General features: G+C 45.7%; 1 protein-coding gene across 1 annotated transcript; it reads right to left on the bottom strand.

Moving 5' to 3' along the window:
• Positions 1-8,990: 8,990 nt before the first annotated feature.
• On the bottom strand, positions 8,991-9,569 carry LOC136451269 (uncharacterized). The gene has a single exon (XM_066451984.1). It carries the CDS (start codon positions 9,567-9,569, stop codon positions 8,991-8,993), a length of 579 nt encoding a protein of 192 aa, XP_066308081.1.
• Positions 9,570-23,561: the final 13,992 nt, after the last annotated feature.

Here is a 23,561-nt window from a genome sequence, read left to right as displayed (position 1 = left end):
TCTTGAAAAAGTATAGTGCAGGTTGCAACGTCCCTCAGATCATGCATGCCCCTTGCTCTCATATGATCACGTCCTACAGGGTTCGCGGGTATAACTATGAGGATCTACCATATATGTCACCCGTGTATCTCTGTTCGAACACCGTTAGTATTTGGGAGAGGAGCTTCGAGCCATACCTTGACCCAACTACAGTGGCCACCTTATCATGGTTATGACTACGTGCCGCATCTAGATCTAATGAAGGTAGGCAAGGGTAGGAGGAAGAAGAAGCGACTCAAGGGGGACATGGACGCTATGAGAGGGTATGGCGAAGACATGTACAGAGGGGGAGACTTCAATGAGATCCGTGGTAGGAATCTTTGCTCCGTTTACAAAGAACCTAGTCACAAGGCTAGCAGGCATAGAAGGCAAGGGCAGCAGGTGCATATAGCATACATTTTATTATATTAATGTTAATTGTTTGACTTTGCTATTTAAAACTACTATGTTAGTACATTGGAACTTTGGAGCTATGTTTATTATGATATATGTTTATTCTATAATTTTGCATAATAATTTATTCCTTTTAGATTTACTTTGTTTTTATGCACTAATGTTCCATCAAATTATAGTACTCTTAATGTTTGTTCTAGCATATACATTTGAAATTTGAACCAGGATGGGGGATCATCATCCGTAGTACCCCATTCTTGAGGTGCAATACGACAAAGACCACCGAGCCAAGCGTCTGTCGGAGGTTCAGGAGGACTTGGTACCTCTTAGACTATGCACGCACTAGTCACACCGCTGGGACGAGCGATACCGGCCGTACATACAGCGTGCCGGCTTCCTTGAGATCGTCCATGTCTTCAACACTGGGCTACATATCCTCGACCCTACACTTCTCTCTGCTGCTGTCGATAGGTATGATATGATACACGTTTGCGATAGTACAAAGCATTGATTTGTCTCATTGTTTGAATTAAAAAAACTTCTTGTATTGAATTAAAAACCCATAGGTGGAGGCTAGAGACCCACACCTTTCACCTTCCTTACGGTGAGATGACTATCACGATGCAGAATGTAAAGATGATTCTGTGTCTACGGTTGGGGGGTCTTCCAGTGACTGGGATCCTTGATAACGATCACTGGATGGACTTGGTGGAGCAGTTCTATGGCAGAAGACCACCCGAGGACGAGGATGCTAAGAGAGCAAAGTAAGAATTTCTATGTTCCAAACATTTACCATTTTGACACCAGCACATGCAAGTCTTTGGTTGGTCTCTTATATCACAAATATATGTTATGGTCTAAGTCTGTCGTTGATCTACATATTCTACAAATTATTTTGCTATTTAAATGGAGGGTTTAGTACATAACTTTTATGATGTGTATTATCTTTGCCTAATTTAATGTTTATTTTTGTTCCCTCAGCTCTCATGTAATTGTCCTTCAAAAATTGTAGGAAAACATTCGGTGTCAGTTCGATTTGGATAACGGAAAACTTTGGGGCGCCACTGCACCCAAACACTCTAGAGTAGGAGATCGAGAGGTATGCTAGAGTGTGGCTATGGCACTTCTTAGGCGCCTTCCTGTTCCCCGACGCATCGGGTAACACCATCAGCTGGGCCTAAGGATGAAAACGGTCGAACTCGGTCGAAAAACTCCTCAACCGTTTTCTACTTTTACATTTGAAATACGAAAGCAGAAGCGAAAGCGGACAAGCCGGACACGAAAACGAACGCGAACTTATGGAATATCTAGAATTTCGGAAATGAACCAATTCGAGCGGAATTATGTCGAACACGGTCAGTATGCGAAAATTCAATACGAAATACCGACCCACAGTGCATAGCATTAAACAAGTGCACGACCAAATACATAACAAGTTCATAACTAACAAGTGCATGATCTAGTTCAAGTGCATATCATTAAACAAGTGCACGATCAAATACATAATAAGAGAGATGAGGCTGGGCGCCGTCTATAAGAGAGGGCAGCTAGCCACCAGTAGAAAGAACGCAGATGCGTGGTGAGCAGCCTGTAATTGGGCTGTATGACCTATGCAGTTGGCCAAATTCGGTTTAAACCGAATTTTGAATTCGGAATATTTCAAATTAAAAGTAGAAAAGTAGAAAACGGTCGAAAAATGTGTAAACCGTTTTTTACTTTTACATTTGAAATATGAAACATCTCAAATGCGAAAGCGAAAACGGTAAAGTCGGACAAGAAAATGCGGATTCGATCGGATTAAATATAGAAAATGATGCGGTTCGGTTCGGGATATTTTCGTTCCGTTTTCATCCTTAGCTGGGCCTTCCTCAACATACTGAGCCAACCATGGGAGAATATAGGAGCGTACAGCTGGGGCAGCGTAGTCCTAGCATGGATCTATCGTCAGCTTTGCATTGCCTGCCGATGCAGTACAGGAGGTGCCAACCTAGGAGGTTGTTCCCACCTACTACAGGTTTGGTGTTGGGAGCGATGGCCAGTCGGGAGGCCCGTTGTTCACGGTTTACCTGTAAGTGCATCGATTTTTTATTTTCCTCAAACTTGATGCCGCACTTGTGACCGACTATCCTATTCAATACAGGCATGGAATCACGTGGACGTAGGACCGACTGCTCTATACGTCTGGCAAGAAGCGGAGGTAGTTAGAGGGAACCCGAAGCGTTGGTATAGGCAGTACTCAGACACGCTAGACGTCCTAACACAGCACCAGGTAACGACCACTTTGATACTGCTAGTCGGTGTTGTTGCTTTTTTGTTATTCCAAAAAACTAACTGTAGTTACCTAACTTTCAGGTGAATTTGTGTCCGTGGTCCAGATTCGAGCTAGAGGGGTACCTGAGTACTCGCACTGAGGAAGAGTCGGATGAGTGGCTTTTTAACGGGCCACTAATTTTCTTCCACGTGGTCGAGATGCACTACCCTATAAGGGTGTATAGGCAGTTTGGAAGATTGCAGCCATGCCCATCACCGCTGTACACAACCAACAGAAAGTTAACTAAAACATAATAATTTAGTAGTCATATTCATACATACAACCACTAACTTACGTTAAACTTATAGGTACGATCGAAGGAACAGGTACAAGGAGAAGAATTGGGTCATGACGCACGCCCCGTTCATCCACGAATGGGACAGTCGACAAAGGGTCCTAATCGCCAAGATACCGCCGCACAACCAACACAACTTTGACCGCTACCTCCAATGGTTGCATAGGAGTACCCGCACACATATGCAGGGCCCCTACACTAACAAGTCAATTGATGAGGACAAAGACGAGGATGACATTGTTAATATGTACGACGAGGCAACAAGGATGGAGACACAGCTTCAAAGAGCCCCGCTATAGAGATACATGATAAGAAATTTGAATTTCAATACAACTGCACGTCAGCGTTCCTATGAATTGAAGTGATACGAACTTAGCTCGCTTGTGTATGCAGGCATCACAGTTAACAAGTCTATCCAACGAAGCAGCCATGTGACTTCACGAGACCAGAGGGGAGCCGCACGACATTCTACACGTCTTCGTCGATGCATATTCTATTCTTAGAAACATGACAGTGGTTAAATGGTTCCCATGACTCATTCACCTGTGTTTTCTTTTTTTGTAGAAAGTGAGGAGGAGCTGCAAGAAGCTGGCACAGAAGCTCAGCTACGTGGATACTTTGTGGGAGATACCCTATGACCCGGACCTGTCTAGTTCCTTATGCTCGAGCACTATGCCGACACGAGCGGGTTCCTCTAACATGATAGCTGGTGGGACCTCTTATGTTCGTACTCCCAGCAATCGCGGCAAGGGTCCTGCGAAGCACGATGTTGAGGAGGACAAGGATGAGGAGGACGAGGATGAGGAGGAGGACTACGATGAGATTGGGATGTCTTAGCTTGGTGATGCACCATTTCCTACACAGTTCGACGCACAGGTACTTGAAACAACCCTTTGCTATATACATCATAATTACTTAAACATTATAAGTAATGATGCCTATATTGTAATTGTAGGGTCCTAGTTACACTCAACAGTACCACCAGGTGTACTGCCAACGAGACCGTACTGACGTTGGGTTCACCCCTAACGTGCTGCCTTCACGTTCGAAGAGGCAGTGACGTCCACAGTCACCATATACTCCTAGGTCGTAGGAGTTCTTTAGGATGCACTTGTACTCGGACACCCATATACTGATGGAACATGTAGTATGTCGAGTAATGACGAACTTATGTATTGATGAACTTATGTCGTAGTTATGACTTGCTGAACTTATGTCGAATAGTGGTATTGTCGAACTTGCGATGAACTTGGGACGTGTACAAGTTAGTATTGCTGAACTTGTATATTGATTGTCTTGTGCACTTATCCTTCCTGTTGACCTATTTGTTAAATCGACATGACAACATAACAGAAGTGCCTTGTTCCTTTTGCTGCCGCTTTGACCGCCGCGCCATGGCTTAGCAGCAACATTGTAATACCATTTTTTGTGGCAAAAGTTTAATGAGACAACACAATGTCCGTTACAAAAATGAAACAATGTTTGTTAGATGGGTACAATACATAAATAGTTCAAATGAAACACAATGCAGCACCAAGAAAGTTCTACTACGATACAAATACCAAATCTAAAATATTGAACTAGCACACGTGTACCAATCCTCAGTCTGAAACATACTGAGTAAGCAACTCATCATCCGAGTACCAGTCCTCTAACACAACCTCGTTATTGTGGCTAGGCTCACCGGCATTGCCCTGATCTACCTGTCGCTTATAGTACGCTGCCTCTGCTTCACTTGCGGCCTCTGTGGCCTAAGCCAAGAACGTGTCCTCCTTTGTCTGGCTCATGTGGCTAGGCTCACCTATATTGCCTAGATCTATCTGTCGCCTATAGTAAGCGGCCTCCGCTTTATCTACGGCCTCTGTGACCTAAGTGAAGAACGCGTCGTCATCCTCCTCTGTCTGCAAGTCCGCCTCTGCTAGAGCGATGAGCTCGCTCAGTCTACCAGTGTCATCTTCAACCTCCTTGGCCTACAAGCCTGCCTCAGCAAGAGCGATGAGATCGCTCAACCTGGCAGTGTCATCCTCATCCTCGTCCCCCCTCATCAGACAACACAATCGGAGATTGAACGGTGCGACCAGCTCGCGTTCTGTGCTCATGTAACTTCTTTTCCTCAAATATTTCACGGGCCACCTCTGTGGCATGGTCCTCGCTACATCTAATCCCTTCATGTATGAAATGCAACAAGTTAGCAACGCGATTATATTATATTTAAAAGCAGGCAATAAAAATAACAAGGCTTCCAATGACTCACTGGCACATAATGCAACAACATGGTCGTTCGAGGCCTGCATTTGTACTCTTTCCTACTCCCTTGCCTCCTTCATTGCCCTCTCCTCCTCTAACTCCCTTCGTCTCTCCAATCCCCATTTGTCAAGCCCAACATCGATCGGGTTACAAATACCTGCGCTGTCTAGCAAACTCACGCATCTTGTTTTTGTGATATTTAACGAATAGGTTGACGTAGTCAGGTCCATATCCTCTCTTCCATACAATTACCTGCCTCCCCTTCAGTTCATCCTAAGAACTTAGCTTGACCATCATAACATTCCCACCTGCATTTTCTAGTGCTCTGTTCAAACAAAAAATATGTCATATATGTCTTAGCAAAAGAAACAAAATACTGATTTCATGTTTACCACAAAAATAACCAACCTCATCATAGTCAACCATATGGCTACAATAATGGCCTATTCCAAGCTCTGATGGGACTAGACCGTAGTTGGATTTAACACCACATTCGCACTTGACTCGAGGTGCTTTGTAAATTAACCTTTCTTTCTTCTTTTCCTTTGCCTTTGGTGGCTCCGACTATTGATTCTTAGGACCGTAGAGCCACTCATTGAAATGACACTTCGCAAATCCATAACGCTACAAGAGAATACATTAGTACACGCACACATATAGAGCTAAACATTTAAACAGATATACTTTCCACTTACTTCGTGTTTGTTCGGACACAAACTCCAACATATTCTTAGGGTTTATCACAACTCGATCTCCGCATTCTCATAGAGGAGGTTCCTCGAGTTGTCTAACTACGGCTATGTGCTTCTCCTTAGCCGTCATTGGCGGGGGGTTAGGGGGGTGGAACCCACCGCTGGAAGTGCTCACGTGGATGTCTTCCTCTACACCAATCGTTGAAAAGAAGGTACCTAGAGTCAAACTTGTCTGCACCGTTGATCCACTGAAAGAAAAAGCACCTCTCATGGTCCTACACAACAAGATTTCAACAAAATATTAGTAGCCTACTTACACAAACAAAAAAAAGATAGTGGAAACAATTACTTACATTAAAACGATTGCATGCGTAGAAGCAATGCGCCGCTGTGTCTGGATGTCTCGATTGAAACATGTCGGCCGGGAAACCACAATCACAGTTAGGGACATGAAGGTCAGGAGGGACGATGGCATCTTTGCTAGACGCGTCAGGGTATAATTCTCGAGGACGATCTCATTTTCGCCAAAACTCCTCCCGATACATTTATTGCATCTAACAAAACAGTTGTAATTTAACAAACAAAAATCAAAATATCACAAATTAATGTCAATGAGAATCATTTGCATTACAACAAATAAAATATAACCTATACTTTGGTGTAAACTCTATCTTAGATACAAACATGAAAACTATATAAAAACAATACTTTGGTCAGTAAAAAAAAATTTGGTACATCAACAGTGTGTCCATATATTTATTCACATATAAAAGGTGAGATGCAAAGTCAAACAAGCAAAATACATGGTAATCATAATTCTAACTAACCAATTAACCTTAACATTAGCCATCCTAATCCTAATCCTTCAATCCAACGTTCTAACGAACTCATATTTTTCTCCATACCCTAACTACTCATTCAAATCATTCGATCCACCGTGGAGGCTGAGGAGGAGCTTCATTACCTTGACAAGGCCGAGGAGGAGCTTCGGGGAAGGTAGGGAGGGGAACGGCAAGGGAGGGAAATTCGGTGGCCGGACGTGGGGGAGCTAGAAGGCAATGGCGCGGCGGTGCGGGCTGGGAGGCACGGCGGCGGGGGCAGGGCGGCACGGAGGCGGCTATTGTGCGGTGCGGAGTGAAACAGAGAGGGAGAAAAGGGACTGGGCCATGGGCCTATATTTGGCTCTGCCGCGCCCTGACGAGTGGCGCGTCACTGTCACGTCGTGATGCGTGGCGCGTCACCGCCGCGCCCTGATCGGTGGCGCGGCAGAGCTGGCCACGTAGGCAGCCTTGCTGCGCCTCCATGCATAGCGCGGCAGCGTTAATTCGCCACGCCGTGCGAATAGGCGCGGCCAAAAGTGTTATATTTGCCAGCCGCGGCTGTGCGCATTCAAAGCCCGATAAGACAGCGTCAGTGCTCAGCTTTGGCGACGCCCGATGCGATATCGCGCGGCCCCAGTGCCCGCCTGCCCGGCCAGCCGCAGCGCTACCACCTTGTAGCTGTAGCAGCGGCCGGCCGGGGTGTTTACATCCGGGGCTAAAATTTAGTTGTATCACATCGGACTCCACGTGGGGATGTTATATCAGCACCGTTCGGCTTGCTGAAACTTGGCTGAAAACACTGTTCTAGCTGAATTGTTGTGAAAGAAAAATACTGTTCCAGCTGAAAAACAAGCTAAATAGTGCGGATTATAAGGTAAGCCGAACGGGGCCATCAAGTGTTCGGATTGTAATAATAAAATAAATTACAGATGTCCTCAGTAATCCACGAGACGAATTTATTAAGTCTAATTAATTTCTCATTAGCATATGTTTAATGTAGCACCACATTGTCAAATCATGAACTAATTAGGTTTAAAAAATTTGTCTCACAAATTAGTCTCAACCTGTGCATTTAGTTTCGTAATTAGTCTTTATTTAATACTCTATTTATGTGTCTAAACATTGACAGGAACTATCATTTCGGAGGGGAAAACAAACACAGCTGCCAAGGCACTGAAATCTTGGATCGTAGAAGCTGTACCACCTTGCAGTTGCTATGGTTCTTGTGTGTTTGGTTTTTTGCTATGGCTTAGAGCATCTTTGGCGGTCCTCAATCTCACCTCTTCGTCTCCATAAAGCTATCGTAGCACGAGAGAGGTTCAGTTTTTTTCTTCTCTAGCCGTCCCAAAGTAGCCCTTCCCAGAAGTATCAAAATATCTACTAACTACTTATGCACTCGCAGCAATGGCCCACAAAAAAGGTGTCATCTTGTGTATGCTCCATGTTTGAATAAATTTTCGAAAGTTTTGTATAAGGAGTTTCATATTGTCATAGAATTGATAGGGGTGCTAGTAGATGGGTTGTAAGTAGGGATGCAATAAACGGATTGGATACGAACGGATATTGTTGGTATCATATTTGTTTTCATATTTTTCCTCGAATTCGGAGTCGAACACGTATAGCTACCGGATACAGCTACATATACGGATTTTCTTGGATATGTGAATACAAATAAATATATATCAAATACAGGATGAGTTGGGCACGGATAGTGTCGGTTACGAATATTTCTCCGGATATTGAGTAAAAACAACATCTATATATACAACATATGTTGCTGTCATTTAACCACTCTAGTGTAGAAGCAAATTATCAATAGTTCATATACAAGTAGCATTGTCATGTTTTTTTTCAAAGTTGAGTTGCATTGTCATCGCTTACATAGCATATTATGCATACCTAAGCCTATATCTTTTGAGTACAAACAAAAATCATATACAAAAGATAAAAAAGAAAATGTGCTGGCAAATACAGAAACAATTAGACTTGAGCAAGCAGGCAAGCACACTCGGCTGTTGCGTGTGCTTCATGGGCTTCAGCCAACACATCCTGCTACTCGTGCTGGGCCTGTGCGTATGCGATGGTAAGTAGAGTGCTTCATGTACTCCTTTCTTTTTCATTCTTATATGTGCCATTTCTCTTTTTTTTATTTCTCTTGGTAAGGTTTTTTTTTTAAATCGGAGTGCATTTCATTACTCTCCTGTCACAGCTAACTCGCTGGGCACCAGATCCTCGAAGGATTGAGGTACAACGTCCCAGGTGGTTTGCACACCACCATGCAGCTTACAACCCAAAGAAGCAAATTCATGTGCTAGCTTATTACAAATACGAGGACAATAACTAAAGATACATGAGGAGAATTCCATCGCCTTCAGGTGCTTGATTTCAGTGATAATACCGCCCATTGATGATAGCCGGTAATCCTCACCTTCAATAGCCCCCATCACCATCTGCGCATCAGTTTCAACAACGACATGAGCCATGCCCAATTGCGCTGCCATCTTCAGGCCCTCCAGGCACCCCAGCAATTCAGCGTGGAAGGCATGTTGAAGGAAAGGTTCGCTGCCCGCTCCAGCTTTCTTGACAGCACCCTGATCATCCCGAATCACGTACCCCCAACCTCCTGCTCCAGTCATCGAGGAAAACGCTCCATCAGAATTGATTTTCAGCACTCCCAGCCGTGGCCTACTCCAGCTCCTTGTCTGACCAGAATCCGGCAATAGCAATGGTCGCTCCGGTTTATTCAGATTGTCAGCCCGGGCAGCCACCATGTACGCCACATCTCGGCCAGCTCTCCTTCTCCCTTCCTCCCTCCATTTGTTTCTCTCTTCCACCACAGCCAGAGCAACATCACGACCTGAGCTTGCTGCTGCGCATCAAGTTTGAGAATTTTCTCCATCATCTCTCTTGCAGAGGACGCATTTGCCAGATCACATCGTATCTCCTCTAAACTGAGCTCCCTCCATACTTCCTTCACTTCTTTACATTTGAGAAGTAGATGTCCTCCATCCTCATCAAATCTCCCGCACATACAACATCTAGTGTCCAGCTTCATACCTCGCTGCTACAGAACAGTGCGGACGGCCAAAGTATTGTGGCTCATTCTCCATAGAAAATGTTTCACCTTCGGGGGGCAGTCAATTTGCCACAGCTGCTTCCAGAAATCATCTTTGCCACGGCTTCCCTCAGCTCCTCCTAGTCTGTTAGATCGTTGAGCTCTCATCGTCGCTGCCCTATGCACTTTATAAGCCGATCTCACTGAAAACCGGCATTTATTATCAAAGTGCCATCCCAAAAATGTCCCCCATATCTGCATGGACAGGTAGCGACCTGATGAGCTTCACGTCTTCTTCCCAGAAAGTTTGTTCAAGTAGCTGCACATCCTAGCTCTCTGTCACAGGGTCTATTAACTCATCAACCCTTTGCAGTAAGTTCCTCCCCCTTGGTGTGATTGGCTTGCGAGTCATATCTCTGGGTACCCATGGGTCTTCCCATATATTTATGCTCTGTCCATTCCCAACTCTCCAAATAACACCGTCACGCAAAACCTCCACACCCTGCATAATGCTTCTCCAAGTATACGAGCAGCCATCCTTCAGTTTGGCCGACAGCAAGCTCGTATTGGGAAAGTACTTGGCTTTGAGAATCCTCGCACAAAGAGAGTCCGGAGTTTGGATCAATCTCCATCCTTGTTTAGCGAGCATCGCCATGTTGAAAGAATGCAGATCCCTGAACCCCAGCCCCCCTTCATCCTTTGGTAAAATCAACTTCTCCCAACTCAGCCAGTGGATGCTATTCTCCTTGTCTTGATTATTCCACCAATATTTGGCGATCAGCGCACTGATTTGGCCACAAATTTCTTTGGTGATGTCAAAGCACCCCATGGCGAAAACTGGGATCGCCTGTGCTACCGCCTTGATTATAATCTCCTTCCCAGCTTTGGAGAGTAACTTCTCCTTCCACCCCTGAATCCTTTGCCACACACACTCCTTGAGGTATGCAAAAATATCAGTCCGAGATCTCCCTACATAAACAGGCAGGCCCAGATATTTTTTCGCTCCTTGTCTCAGCCCGGATATGCATTATCTCTCTCACTCGCCTTCTTCTATTTTCCCCGGTATTAGTACTGAACATAACCGCTGATTTATCAGTATTAATTACCTGACCGGAGCATTCCTCATATATTCTCAGGATCTCTTTTAGGTTCTCCACTTCCTGCTCGCTGGCCTTGCACAAAATAAGTGAATCATCAGCGAACAACAAGTGAGAGACTGGTGGCGCCCCCCTGCATATGCGTATGCCATGTATTCTCCCCTCCTCTTCTGCTCTTGCCAGCAACGCTGAGAAGCCTTCTGCGCATAATAGAAATAAATATGGCGAGATTGGGTCGCCTTGTCTCAAGCCACGTTTCGGAATAAATTCCTCTGTCAACACACCATTCACCCGAATGCGGTACTTGACCGTTGTAACACATGTCATCACCAGATCAACCCACCTCTGAATGAATCCCAATCTTTGCATCATCTCTCGAAGAAATTGCCACTCGACATGGTCATATGCTTTGCTCATGTCCAACTTTACCGTCACCGAGTGCGTTTGTTCCCGGACGGCTGATAACGGACAATATTCTCTTGGTAAGGTTTTGATTACTTGTAGATAGTAGTTTAATATAGAACCGTTACAGGGAAAACTTTACTTATTCTCAATAATGCCTTTGACCTGAGGCTCTAGGATGGCCTCCGCTAGGATCGAGCAAGAACCGATCCAGGCAGCAAGGGCTACAAGGCACAGCGTGTTCTTCATTTGCTGGGAAACTTTACTTATTCTCAATAATGCTTTTGACCTGAGGCTCTAGGATGGCCTCTGCTAGGATCGAGCAAGGACCGATCCAGCCAGCAAGGGCTACAAGGCACAGCGTGTTCTTCATTTGCTTGGGCTAAAGATGCATGGTTCGTTGACAGGTGAACCCTCGCGCCTCGCCCATCCTCGCACATACCCCGGGAGTTTGGATATTGATGACAAGGAGGAAAACCCCAGTGGCCCAACCCAGGAACAGGCTCGCCCTGAGGATGTTCCAGCCCCCGAGCCTAGCTTGGCCATGAGGCGGAGGAGCACCCGATCACAAGGGAACGCCGAACAGCTCACTCTCCCTGAGCAGAAGAGAAGTCGAGGCAAATCTCCAAGTCCTCCGACGGCCGGTGGATCCGGGGGAACCAGCTGGACAAACCCGAGGGGCCCCAGATTAGAGATGCACCTCGTCCGGGCGATCAGGTACGTACTATGATTGTCTTTGGTCGGTTGCATGAGGCATTTGCCCATCTGAGAAGTCTTGAATGTGTTTGAGAGGTTTTTTTTAAGGGATGGCAAAAGCTTTGCCGCGATTTTTATTAGATGGAGAAAATATAAATACAAGTGTTCAGTCCAGTTTTTTGAGTGAAAATCGGGCCCAAAAAACCATCAATTGGGAGAGTGCACCACTCATCCCAGCCAACTTTGAAAACACCGTTCGAACAACTAACGACTTCGCCCCAGTACTTGCTCAACCATGAGCGAACAAGGTAAAAAACGACCCAAGTAGCAACTCAACTGCACTGACAACTATCTAACAACTAAAGCAACTAAAAGTGTTCGAGAGGTTTGTTCTCGGGGAAAAGCTTTGACTCCATCTACTAGCAATCCACCACCTAGACGGAGGAAGAAGGTTATATCCGGTCCAGTTTGGAATTTAGCCCATAGTGGCCCATGTGCATATTAATGAGATATTTTGAGAGTTTAGTCTCACCTTGGTTGTTAAAGATGGGATAGACCAACATATAAGGCTTCTAAAGTCCATCCCATCATTCACGGGTTAACCCTTTTACGCGAAGCGAGGATGAAAGCGTAAGTGGGATGGTGGTAGGTGTGGTTCATTCAGCATGTAGAGTGGATCTGAGCCGTTTGGACTCTGGGGCATTACAAATGGTATTAGAGTCGACTTTCGCGGCCACGGACACGTGCGGGTCAGGGGTGCGGACATGGGGGTGGTGTATGTCACATCCGGCCCAGTTTGGAATTTGGTCCATAGTGGCACATGTGCATGTTAATGAGATATTATGGAGAGTTTAGTCCACACCTTAGTTGTGAAAGGTGGATATACAACATATAAGGTTTCCAGAGTCCATCCCACCATCCCTAGAGAGTTTAGTCCCCACCTTAGTTGTGAAAGGTGGGATATACAACATATAAGGCTTCCAGAGTCCATCCCACCATCCCTGGGTTAACCCTTTTACGCGAAGTGAGAATGAAATCAGTCCATCCCACCATCCCTAGAGAGTTTAGTCCCCACCTTAGTTGTGAAAGGTGGGATATACAACATATAAGGCTTCCAGAGTCCATCCCACCATCCCTGGGTTAACCCTTTTACGCGAAGTGAGAATGAAATCGTAAATGGGATAGTGGTAGGTGTGGTTCACTTAGTACATCGACTGACTCTGCGTCAGCCCCAGCTTTTGGGCAAAACTTGGCCATTATGCCTGACGTTAAAGTCAAGGAAGCCGAGTTGGGGCTTCCGAAGAAGAACCCTCCCAACTGGACGCCATAATCCAAGAGCTGAAGGTTTGTCGGAACACCTCCCGACTGGACGCGGAAGCCGAGTTGGGCCTTCCCGAAGAAGAACCCTCCCAACTGGGCGCCATAATCCAAGAGCTGAAGGTTTGTCGGAACACCTCCCGACTGGACGCCATAATCCAAGAGCTAAAGGTTTGTCAGAACATGTGGTGCACGGCCAGTGCTCAAGCCAAGTAGTCTGGTTTGGCAGCGTCTCAGCTAGAAGAAGTAAACAATATTTGGGAATCTGCTCTTTGCTGATCAAGCTTTTGACCTCTGGTTTATTCCCGCCTGGAGGTCAATGCAAGAATATCGAGCATCTGCAAGGGGAGAAGACAGTCTTGGAGCAACAAGTCGCTTCCAAAGACAAGTCAGACCCACGGCCAATGGGCCGACGCCCACACGAATCCGAGGCTGACGCCTCCGCGTTGTGCTGCTGTTGTGAGTTAGGTTTAGTCGTCGAACTCAGGAGCCATGGGCCGATGCCCCTGCTGTCCTGGGTCTGACACCCCTATAGCATCTCCTTTCTTCTCTTTTCTTCCACCCTTGCTTCCATATGCCAACATCAAAGTGTCCCAACAGTTGCACATGTGTTAGCGTACGGTTTTTCAAAGCATTTTCATGGGTCAGGTTAGTCACGCACTAGGTTCTAACGTATATGCATGAATCACTTCACCTAGTGGCACTTGGTAACCTCTTTTACCATGATTTTCTTCTCTTCGTAGTACGGCTATCTAAACCCGGTCACACTCTCTATAGTGTCTTGACCGACAAAACAAAATGGCCCTATGGTTTACCTTTGCCTTGAGCCCATTATGTTTTCTCTTTCTTCTTTTCCATGTTGGAGTACAAGATCACCTTCTTTTGGCCACTTCCATCACTTGAGTGCCATCTAGCTCCATTTCTTGGACTTGGACCAACCTATCTAGACTATGCATCTAGAGCATAGGGTTAGTCCAATAGGTTTGATCAATTAACCAAAATCAAACTAGGGCTTTCAGTAACAGGGTTTCAAGTCAGGGTCCAGGAGAAGTTGGTTAGGTTCTCAAGCTTCCAAGGGCGTTTTGAAAAGTCTAAGTTGGAATGACCTTTGGGTCTTGACATTATTTGTAAACAACACAATGAAACTCTCCATTGAGAATGACCTTAGATGCTCCGATGCTCCCATTCAAGAAATCCATCATAAAGTGCTTGAAAAGTTCAACCAAAAACAACGGATAGATGATGAAAGCATCCATCTTCATGCAAAGTTTGAGGATGAACAAAAAATTCTACAAGGAGAAACAAAAAAGAGATGTCATGTATATGTAAAGTCACAACTCCTATGGGGAGTTGTAAAATTTAGGTTACATCGTGTCGGGGTCATGATCCCCGGATGTCTCAAGACATCGATTAGTCGGCAGGCCGAGCGGCCCATGACACAAAAGCTGGCTGGAGCCCAAACGACCAAGGCCCAGCCAAGCTAGGCGGACCGAGCCAAGCGCTGAGGCTGAGGTCTACCACGATCCCTTTCCTTTGTCTTAGCCGCCCGCCGAACAAGGGCACAAGACCTCTCCACCGTCCCGACCCTCACGAGGAACCAGGAGAGATCGAATCTGCCATAGCGCGCCTGCTCTGACAGGAGCAAGCACGCCACACTGACCCCGGAAGGACCGAGGGGACAACGGTCACCTCGGTCTGATCAGACGTCCCCCCTGTGCCACGCAGCGTAGACAAGACAACATCGCCAAGAGGTGATGGCCAGTACGGAGACCCGCCGTCCAAATACGGCCCGACGAGACGTATGTACGATCTCACCCACCACAGGATGGGATCTACGACGATGGTCTTGACTTAGGAGGCCACCCAAGATAGCAAGGGCCACGACCCCTTAGCTCAGGATCGTGGCCACCAACTCCGTAGACGACAAGATGATTGGTGACCCAGGGGCGGTTGTCTACCCTCGTACGACGCCCCCGGACGACCAGGACACGATGACGAAGACCACGGCGAGGCCACGTTGTGTAGGACGACTGGCGAACTACCACCATGTCTACAGTGCTGCCACGACCGGCACAGTAGTACCATGCCACACCATACCGTGACGTGGGCACAAGACCATGACGACAACCACGTCCAGACGTGCACCACAAGACGACGTAACTTACAAGCCAAGTTAGCTAGGCCCCCTCCCTTGGCTCACAACTTCTCGGTCAGGAGAACCTCCTTCTTGTAACCTAGCCCTAGACTCTATATAAGGGCAGCCAGGGCCTCCTTTCAGGGCATCTGGATCCTCATCTAGATCTCATCCTATCATTCTCATTCTCGCCGGGCTCTCGAAGCTTTCCTCCAGGTAGCCCTTCTCCTAGCTCTAGCTCTCCTACCTCTTCCACCATTCTTGCCCCCCCATTGTAAGAACTTCAAAGCATTCAAGCGAGGAACACACACTTGATCATCTCTAAGACTGGACGTAGGGCTTCAGTCTAGACTAGTATAAATCATCATGTCTTTTGGATGCTACTATCGTCTTCCTAGAACAGCGCGGCATTCGTATAAATTTACTAGTCCGGTTTACAAATACAGACACATCGCATAATCTAATATTCTTAAGTATAGATGTGTGAAGTCACACAATGATATATACGTATGGAGATAGATCTAATATTCACTTGCATGTTATGTAGTATGTTAACACGCTAACAATCGTAATTAATAATTAGTCAGTGTATTAACATCACACAAGAACATGTAGTTGTCATGTATATTGGTATATATTGAAACTTCGGCCCCCGTTCGCCCCCTCCCCCAGGGGTGACTCCGTCGCCGCCGCCTTCGGCCCCCGTTCCCCTCACCTCTGGTCTCCCTGCCGGTGGTGAGGAGCGGGGGTCCATCCTTTTAGCAAATCTACTGTTTTCTTAGATTTTTTATTCTTTTATTTTCCTTTCCTCCATAATAATTTGGGCTAGGTTTTGGTTGGTCGTTTTGATGTTTTCGATCTGGCTTTCTATTTCATACCAGATCGCTGGTGGATGCGTCGTTGTCCTCGGTGATGGCATGCTCTTCCTGAAGAGATCGAGGTATGTTGGCATAGTCCTTCTTGGGGAGGGATTGGATCTGTTTTTCCCCTTCTATGGGATTATCTTTCTGGCCGTCGGTGATGCTACTGGCGGTAGCGGATCTACCCTTCCGGTTGTTGATGGTGATGCTAGTGGTGTCGGATCTTATGTTTGGTTCAACCTTCAGAAGATATGGACGATGTGCTCTCGACGCCCTTTACTCCCTATAGTGGTTGAGCTTACCATGCCTCATTTGTGGTCTCCATGTTCATGGAGTCTTCTGTTGGTAGGGACTATGGTTCTTGGGTCCAGATCTGTTATACTTCCATGGTTGCAATGGAGCTTCCTGAGGGGGTGTACGCTATCGGAAGCGAGGAAGATAAAGTATAGGGATCTAGTGGTGTGCTTCAATGTAATTTTATTTTATGTTGCGGTCTCAGTTGTAAAAGGGGTTTTAATTTAATAAAATTCAGTCCCTTTCTAAAAAATTAGATTCATTATGAATGAAAATAGGACCCTGTAAACATAGTGTCGGTGTTTCAGACCCGGGGGGGTCCTCAACCAACTAGTGAAATGTACTGCGTGCCCCTAATCCCGGATGGTGATGCAAAGAGACACAAGGTTTATACTGGTTCAAGCAGTAGGTGCCCTACGTCCAGTCTGAGAGATCGATCTTGTATTCCTTGCAGCGAGGTGCTTGTAGTAGGGGTTTACAAGCAGGGCGAGAGAGGGAGCTAGCCCTAGGTCTCTGCGTAGTGGTGTGAGTTGCTCGTTCATCTGTCTGTGTGTGTCTGAGTCTACGTCCGTCCTTTTATAGTTGAAGGGGGACAGAGGCGATACATGTGTTCGCTACGTGGTGTTTTGTGAGCGGAGGCGGTATGTTTGAGCCTGTAGCTTGTCACTGCGGTGGCATGGTCGACGAAGTGGTCTTGTCCTCGATGCACTGGAGCGACGTGCCAGTCATGCCCGGTCCTGTGCGACGTGGGAGCTCCTATGACGGCTTGACGTAGGGCATGGCGCATACTGTGGACGATGTGTCGGTCGCTGTATGTTGTCAACGTAGAGAGCCGAGGCCTAGTTGGTGTACAGGCTGAACCATCGTGGGGGGCTCGGCGGGCACGAGACCTGAGGCTACCGAGACCCCAAAGCGGATAGCCGAGGCTCGGAGGGAGCAGTTGGTCTGGTATGCTGATTCCGAGGCTACAGGGACCCGGACAGACTCTCCACGCCGCGATGTCCTTGGAGCAGGTGGGGTTAGGCAGCACAGTACCACATGGGTGTCCATCATGGGCACAGTGCCGAGCACAGCGGTCGGCAATCTGTAACAGAACCGACCAATTATACGAAATTAAGTAAGAAAATCATCCGCCAGAGCAGACGGTTTAGCAAACTTAAGCCCGTATAACCCGGTAGTCCGTGAAATCATGAAGGATTGCAAACCAACTCACATACCAGCCAAGATCGTAATAAGTTTAGCGGTCACCATCACATATTACATAAAAGTTTGCATCACAGATACATCAGAGTTTAAACATAGTTATTACAAAACGAGTTCAAATAGAAGTAGCGGAAGCCATTTGTTCAAAACCACACACACTCACATGGAGTTCAAATACAGTGCCAGCTAATGATCATCTCCAACAAAAGCATTAGATGAGACGTAAGGAATGACCATGCCCATGGTCCTAAGCATCACCCATCGCAGGATAAAGGCAGTTGATACAGTAGCCGTAATACATCTGCCCATCTGCAACAAGTGGGAATAAAACCCTGAGTACGAGAAGGTACTCAGCTAGACTTACCCGACATAACCGAAAATAAGTGACACCAAGGATTATGAAGGGCTTTATAGTAGTGTAGCTGACTCATTTGCAAAAAGAAGCATTTTTAGCATTTCAAGAACCTTTCCAAAAGCATTATTGTCAAGTTAATTATTATTAACATGTCGACTAGATTTGCACCTATACTAGAGACAACATGTGATTAAGCAAATAATGATAACCCATGATCATTAACAACTTCCATATTGTCCTATTCATTATAAATGTCCAAGTGTTCCATTAACATTACTACGATGAAGTAACTCAAGTCAAGTGCTCACTATCCGGCAGCGATGGCGATTCAAATCGATTCCTAACCAGCTGGTGATTTATTCCTTACACAAACCTCACTCATCCGCTAAAGTGAGGTATTGGTCACCGAGTCAACTATCCAGGTATCTCGAGTTTGCTAGGAACCACATGTACCCGGGGGCCGACCGACTGCACTTTGGTCTTATCATCTCGCCCCCGTGTCCTACCACACCTGCTCCGGCACAGTGCGCTGCGGGCAATCTACTCGGCCCAAATAATCTCCTAGCTTCGCGGTCGAAAGGTACTTTATTCGGCCAGCTAAATGTAAGGCATGCGTTCAACATGACTCGAGGCCCAACAACGGTCGGTCCTTAATCGACACATACGGAAAGCACTACAGTCCAAAACTCTGTAAGTCTCCGCCCGATCTCAACTTCATTTAACACTTAGTTATACCATGACTACATAGTTATCCAAGCAGATCCAGGTAACCACCTATAGCTCGCAGGTGACAGAAAATCACCCGACTTCTACCGGTCTAAGCCAACTAAGCATTGACTCGACTGTGGATACCAGGGTAACAAGGATATAGTATAACAAAGGTAGACAAGGTATAATGCAGCAACGGTTGCAAACAACTCCTGAACGTAATGCATCAATTAAAGTAAAGCATTTAATTAATAGTTGCAAACCGGGGAGAAAATGCTCCGGGGCTTGCCTCTCTCGAAGGAGCTCGAGCAGTGATCGGGGCACTCCGGAAGTTCCTCAACGTCCTCCTCATCGGCTTCGGGCACTTCCTGCGGCTGCACCTCGAGCTGCTCCTCGGGCTACTCGGGTATGACGACTGGGTTCTCGGTTTGCGATCCTGTATGATGCATGTGCGTAAGTGCTTATGCAAAAGTGCATCGGATGAAATGAACACAAGGGATATGCTTGAATGCAAGGTAGTCAACATCATCCAAGAACATATACTACAAGTACATGTCATCTACTGCATTCTCTTCTACTTCTAATATGCTAAGTCAACACATCTTATTAAATGCTTCAAAGATACACCAAAGCTTCACTAATTTCTTAATCACACATAAAGCAACACTTGATTAAACCCTAATTAATAATAGGTTTGAATAGCAACATCTAATTTTATTGCTCAGAAAAATCTTAGAAAATTACCATAGCACAGTACTACCCTAAGTAGTCTACCAACAGATTTTTATGGTATTTGAATGAGTGGATTAGCCTACACAAAAATAACAAGCTATGGCATGATTATGAACATGAAAATACTTTGTACTGTGAAAAGTGTCAAACAACAGATGAAATATTTTTCCTATGTTCTACACAACAAATAATCACTGTACAAAATTTATCACATGCATGTTTTATACAAATTTTGCTCTCTAGCAAAAATAACAAAAATCAGCCATTAAAGGCACTTGAACTACACCTCATAATTTTTCTACAGGACATGCATGGCACATATTTTTCCTAGGAAGTACATTACACAAGAAGATTAACAAACTTAGAAATCATATTTTTCTGATACATATAGGATTTACTAACCATTTTACAATATATCAGCAATATCAAGAATTAATTAAAGCTCTACAGAAAAGTATCTCAAAAATGACATGCAATATTTTTATCATGTAGATCTGGTGACAAGGAACCTAGCAAAATTTGTTTCAACAAATTTGGAGCCAAAATGAGTACACAAACATTTTCCAAAGCATTTAATAGAAATCTGAAAAACATTTCTTAAATTCATTTCAAAACCAGCCGACGAAAAAGGCTGGGTGCACCCGGTGCTGTGCACCCGGAACCTTCACCAGCCACTGCGGCTGGGCCCTGCGGCCCCACGAGTCAGCGACCCGAGAGCAGGGGAGGAGCTCCACCGACCGGTGTTCACCGGCGGCGAGCCCTTCCGGTGGCGCGGGCGGTGCCAGCGTGCACACCACGCCAAGCCGCACCGGCTAGGAGGGTGGCGCTGGCCCGGCGGTGTGACGGACCACACGGCCGTGGCAGCGCGCTCGCCGGAGAGGAAGGAGGCGGCCAAGCTCGGCCCTTACCTCGACGACGACGGCCGCAAGCGAGCGCAGGCGAGGCAGGGAGGCTAGGCGGAGCTGCTGGCGGTGTGAATCGAAGAATGGAGGCGAGGGAGGCGGGGTATGTCGCCGGTAGGGCAGCGGCGGCGTTCGGTGGCGAGAGCGGCGGGCGCTGCTGCTGTTGCTGCGTTGCTACTGCTGAGTGAGTGAGGGAGTGGAGTGGAGAGCGCAGCGCTATCGGGCAAAAGAAGGCGAGCGCTGGAGGGCGAGGCAGGACGTGGCTGCCGCACGACGTACGTCGTCGGCGCATGGCGGCCACGCGGCGAGCGTGCCCTGACGCGGTCGAGACACGGCGCGCGGGAACGGCGCGGCGCAGCGTGGAGCAGGCCAGACGCGCGAGCTGGGCTGGGCCGAGGCGAGCGGCGGGGGCGGAGGCAGGCCAAGCCGGCTTCGGCCGTGGGCCGAGAAGCGAGGCGGCGGCCCGTAAAAGGATAGAAACATTTTTTCAATTTTCTATTTTCAAGGAAATTTCAAATAGCAGTTTTCAAATACACTTTTGAGCAAGAAAATGACTTCTTTTGAAAATGACCCAAAAATAAAAGTTGCTTAGAATTTAATCCTCTATAACTTTTCTTTTAAGACCAAAGTCCAATTCTTGCTAGATTTTGAATTATAAAATTAAAGTCAATTTTAACTCAAAACCCTAATTTTTGGAGAATTATTTTTAAAGCAAAATTTGGCAATAATTTAAATACAAACTTTGCTCCAAAAATTGTGCTAAATAATTCTAGATGATTTACAATCATAGCCAAATTGTTTTACTAACCTAGCTAGCATAATTTGGGCAAAAACAACTCTAAACAAGTGTATGCAACATTCATGTTTCACGAGCATGTTTCGTATGTTTCGAAGCAGGGTTTCAGTTATTATTTACATGATTAGGCATGTATGATTAGGATGCTTGATGATGCATGATATGCATGATTTGCAGTGCCTAAATGCTGGCATAACACCGGGGTGTTACAGCCCTCCCCCCTATAAAAATCTCGTCCCGAGATTTAGGTTACGAACCATTTGTTATAAAAATCTTCATAAGCTTTTTGTAGATATTCTCCCGTTTCCCAAGTTGCATCTCCCTCATCATGATGATTCCACTGTATCTTGTATATTTTCACCACACTATTCTGAGTAGCACGTTCTTTAGTGTCTAACACACGGACCGGTTGCTCACGATACACCAAATCTGATTTGAGTTGGATGCCTCGAGGTTCTATTCTTTCCTCCGGAACACGCAAACACTTCTTGAGATGTGATACATGGAAAACTGGGAAGACGGTACTCATTATCTCAGGTAACTCTAACTTGTAAGCTATTGGACCTCTTTTTTTCAAGATCTTGTATGGTCCTATGAATCTAGCGGCAAGTTTTCTTCGGACTCCAAACCTTTTCTTCTTCATTGGCGTGACCTTTAGATAAACATAGTCACCAACTTCAAACACAAGAGGTCTCCTTCTTCTATCTGCATAACTTTTCTGACGCGATTGGGCTACCTTCATATTTTGTTGAATATAATATGAACTTTCTTTTCGGCTTCTTCTACAAAGTCAATGCCATAATACCTTCTATCTCCAGGCTCGACCCAATTCAATGGTGTTCTACATTTTCTGCCATACAAAGCCTCGAATGGAGCCATCTTGATGCTTTCTTGATAACTATTATTGTAAGCAAACTCAGCTAATGGTAACCATGACTCCCATGATCCCCTAGAAGACAACACACAGGCTCTTAACATATCCTCCAAAATAGCATTCACTCGTTCAGTCTGACCATCTGTCTGAGGATGATAAGCTGTACTACGAATCAAACTAGTTCCTAAGCCTTTGTGCAAATGTTCCCAAAAGTGAGCCGTGAACTGTGGCCCTCTATCAGATACTATAGTCTTTGGTATACCATGCAACCTCACAATTTCTGCGATATACTTCTCGGCATATTGAGGTGGTCGATATTCGGTCTTGACAGGCAAGAAATGAGCGGTCTTAGTAAGACGATCCACAATCACCCAAATCGAATCATGTCCCTTTTGAGTAGTGGGCAAACCCGAGATAAAATCCATACTTATATCATCCCACTTCCAACTAGGTACGGACAAAGGTTGCAACAAACTAGCAGGTTTCATATGAATGGCATTCACTCTATAACACGTGTCACATCTGGCAACATATGCTATAACTTCTTTCTTCATTTTGGTCCACCAATAATGAGGTCTTAGTTCTTGATACATCTTACTACTTCCTAGATGGATAGATAGCTTGAAAAGGTGAGCTTCATCCATGAGTTTATTCCTAAGCTCTCGATCCTTGGGAACCACAAGACGGCCGTCAAACCATAACACGCCCTGTTCATCCACTTTAAAGTGCTTAGATGGCTTTTCTTTTATTTTCTCTTTGATGTGGAATATTCCCTTGTTGGTTTTTTGGCCTTCTATTATCTTACTCTCCAAAGAGCAACTAATCTGAATACTATGTAACACAGCAGGATGCATCAGATCAAACCCATCTTCAAGTAATGGCTGCACATTCAAGTAATGTGACTTTCTGCTCAAAGCATCTGCCACTACATTGGCTTTTCTAGGATGATATTGCACATTCAAGTTGTAATCTTTGATCAATTCCAACCATCTACGCTGTCTCATGTTCAGCTCGGGTTGGGTAAAGATGTACTTGAGACTCTTGTGATCTATGAAAATATTGCACACATTACCAAGTAGATAATGTCTCCAAATTTTTAGGGCATGCACAATTGCAGCAAGTTCAAGATCATTTATCGGATAGTTGCCCTCGTGCTTTCTCAATTGACGTGAGGCATAAGCAATGACTCTCCTTTCTTGCATAAGAACACAGCCTAATCTAGTTTTCGATGCGTCGCAAAACACATCAAATGGTTTCTCGATGTCTGGTTGTGCGAGAACAGGAGCAGTGGTCAACAGTTTCCGCAAAGTGTGGAAAGCTGCTTCAAACTCCTCTGTC

The sequence above is a fragment of the Miscanthus floridulus genome, chromosome 1 (assembly GCF_019320115.1).
Source record: "Miscanthus floridulus cultivar M001 chromosome 1, ASM1932011v1, whole genome shotgun sequence".
NCBI lineage: Eukaryota > Viridiplantae > Streptophyta > Magnoliopsida > Poales > Poaceae > Miscanthus > Miscanthus floridulus.
The sequence above is the reverse complement of the archived record's forward strand: the minus strand, read 5'-3'. Positions and strand labels throughout refer to the sequence as shown.

What these genes read in the sequence shown, in the direction of transcription:
- LOC136451269 (XM_066451984.1), bottom strand. Translation starts at nt 9,569, where the DNA reads ATGGTGGCTGCCCGGGCTGACAATCTGAATAAACCGGAGCGACCATTG.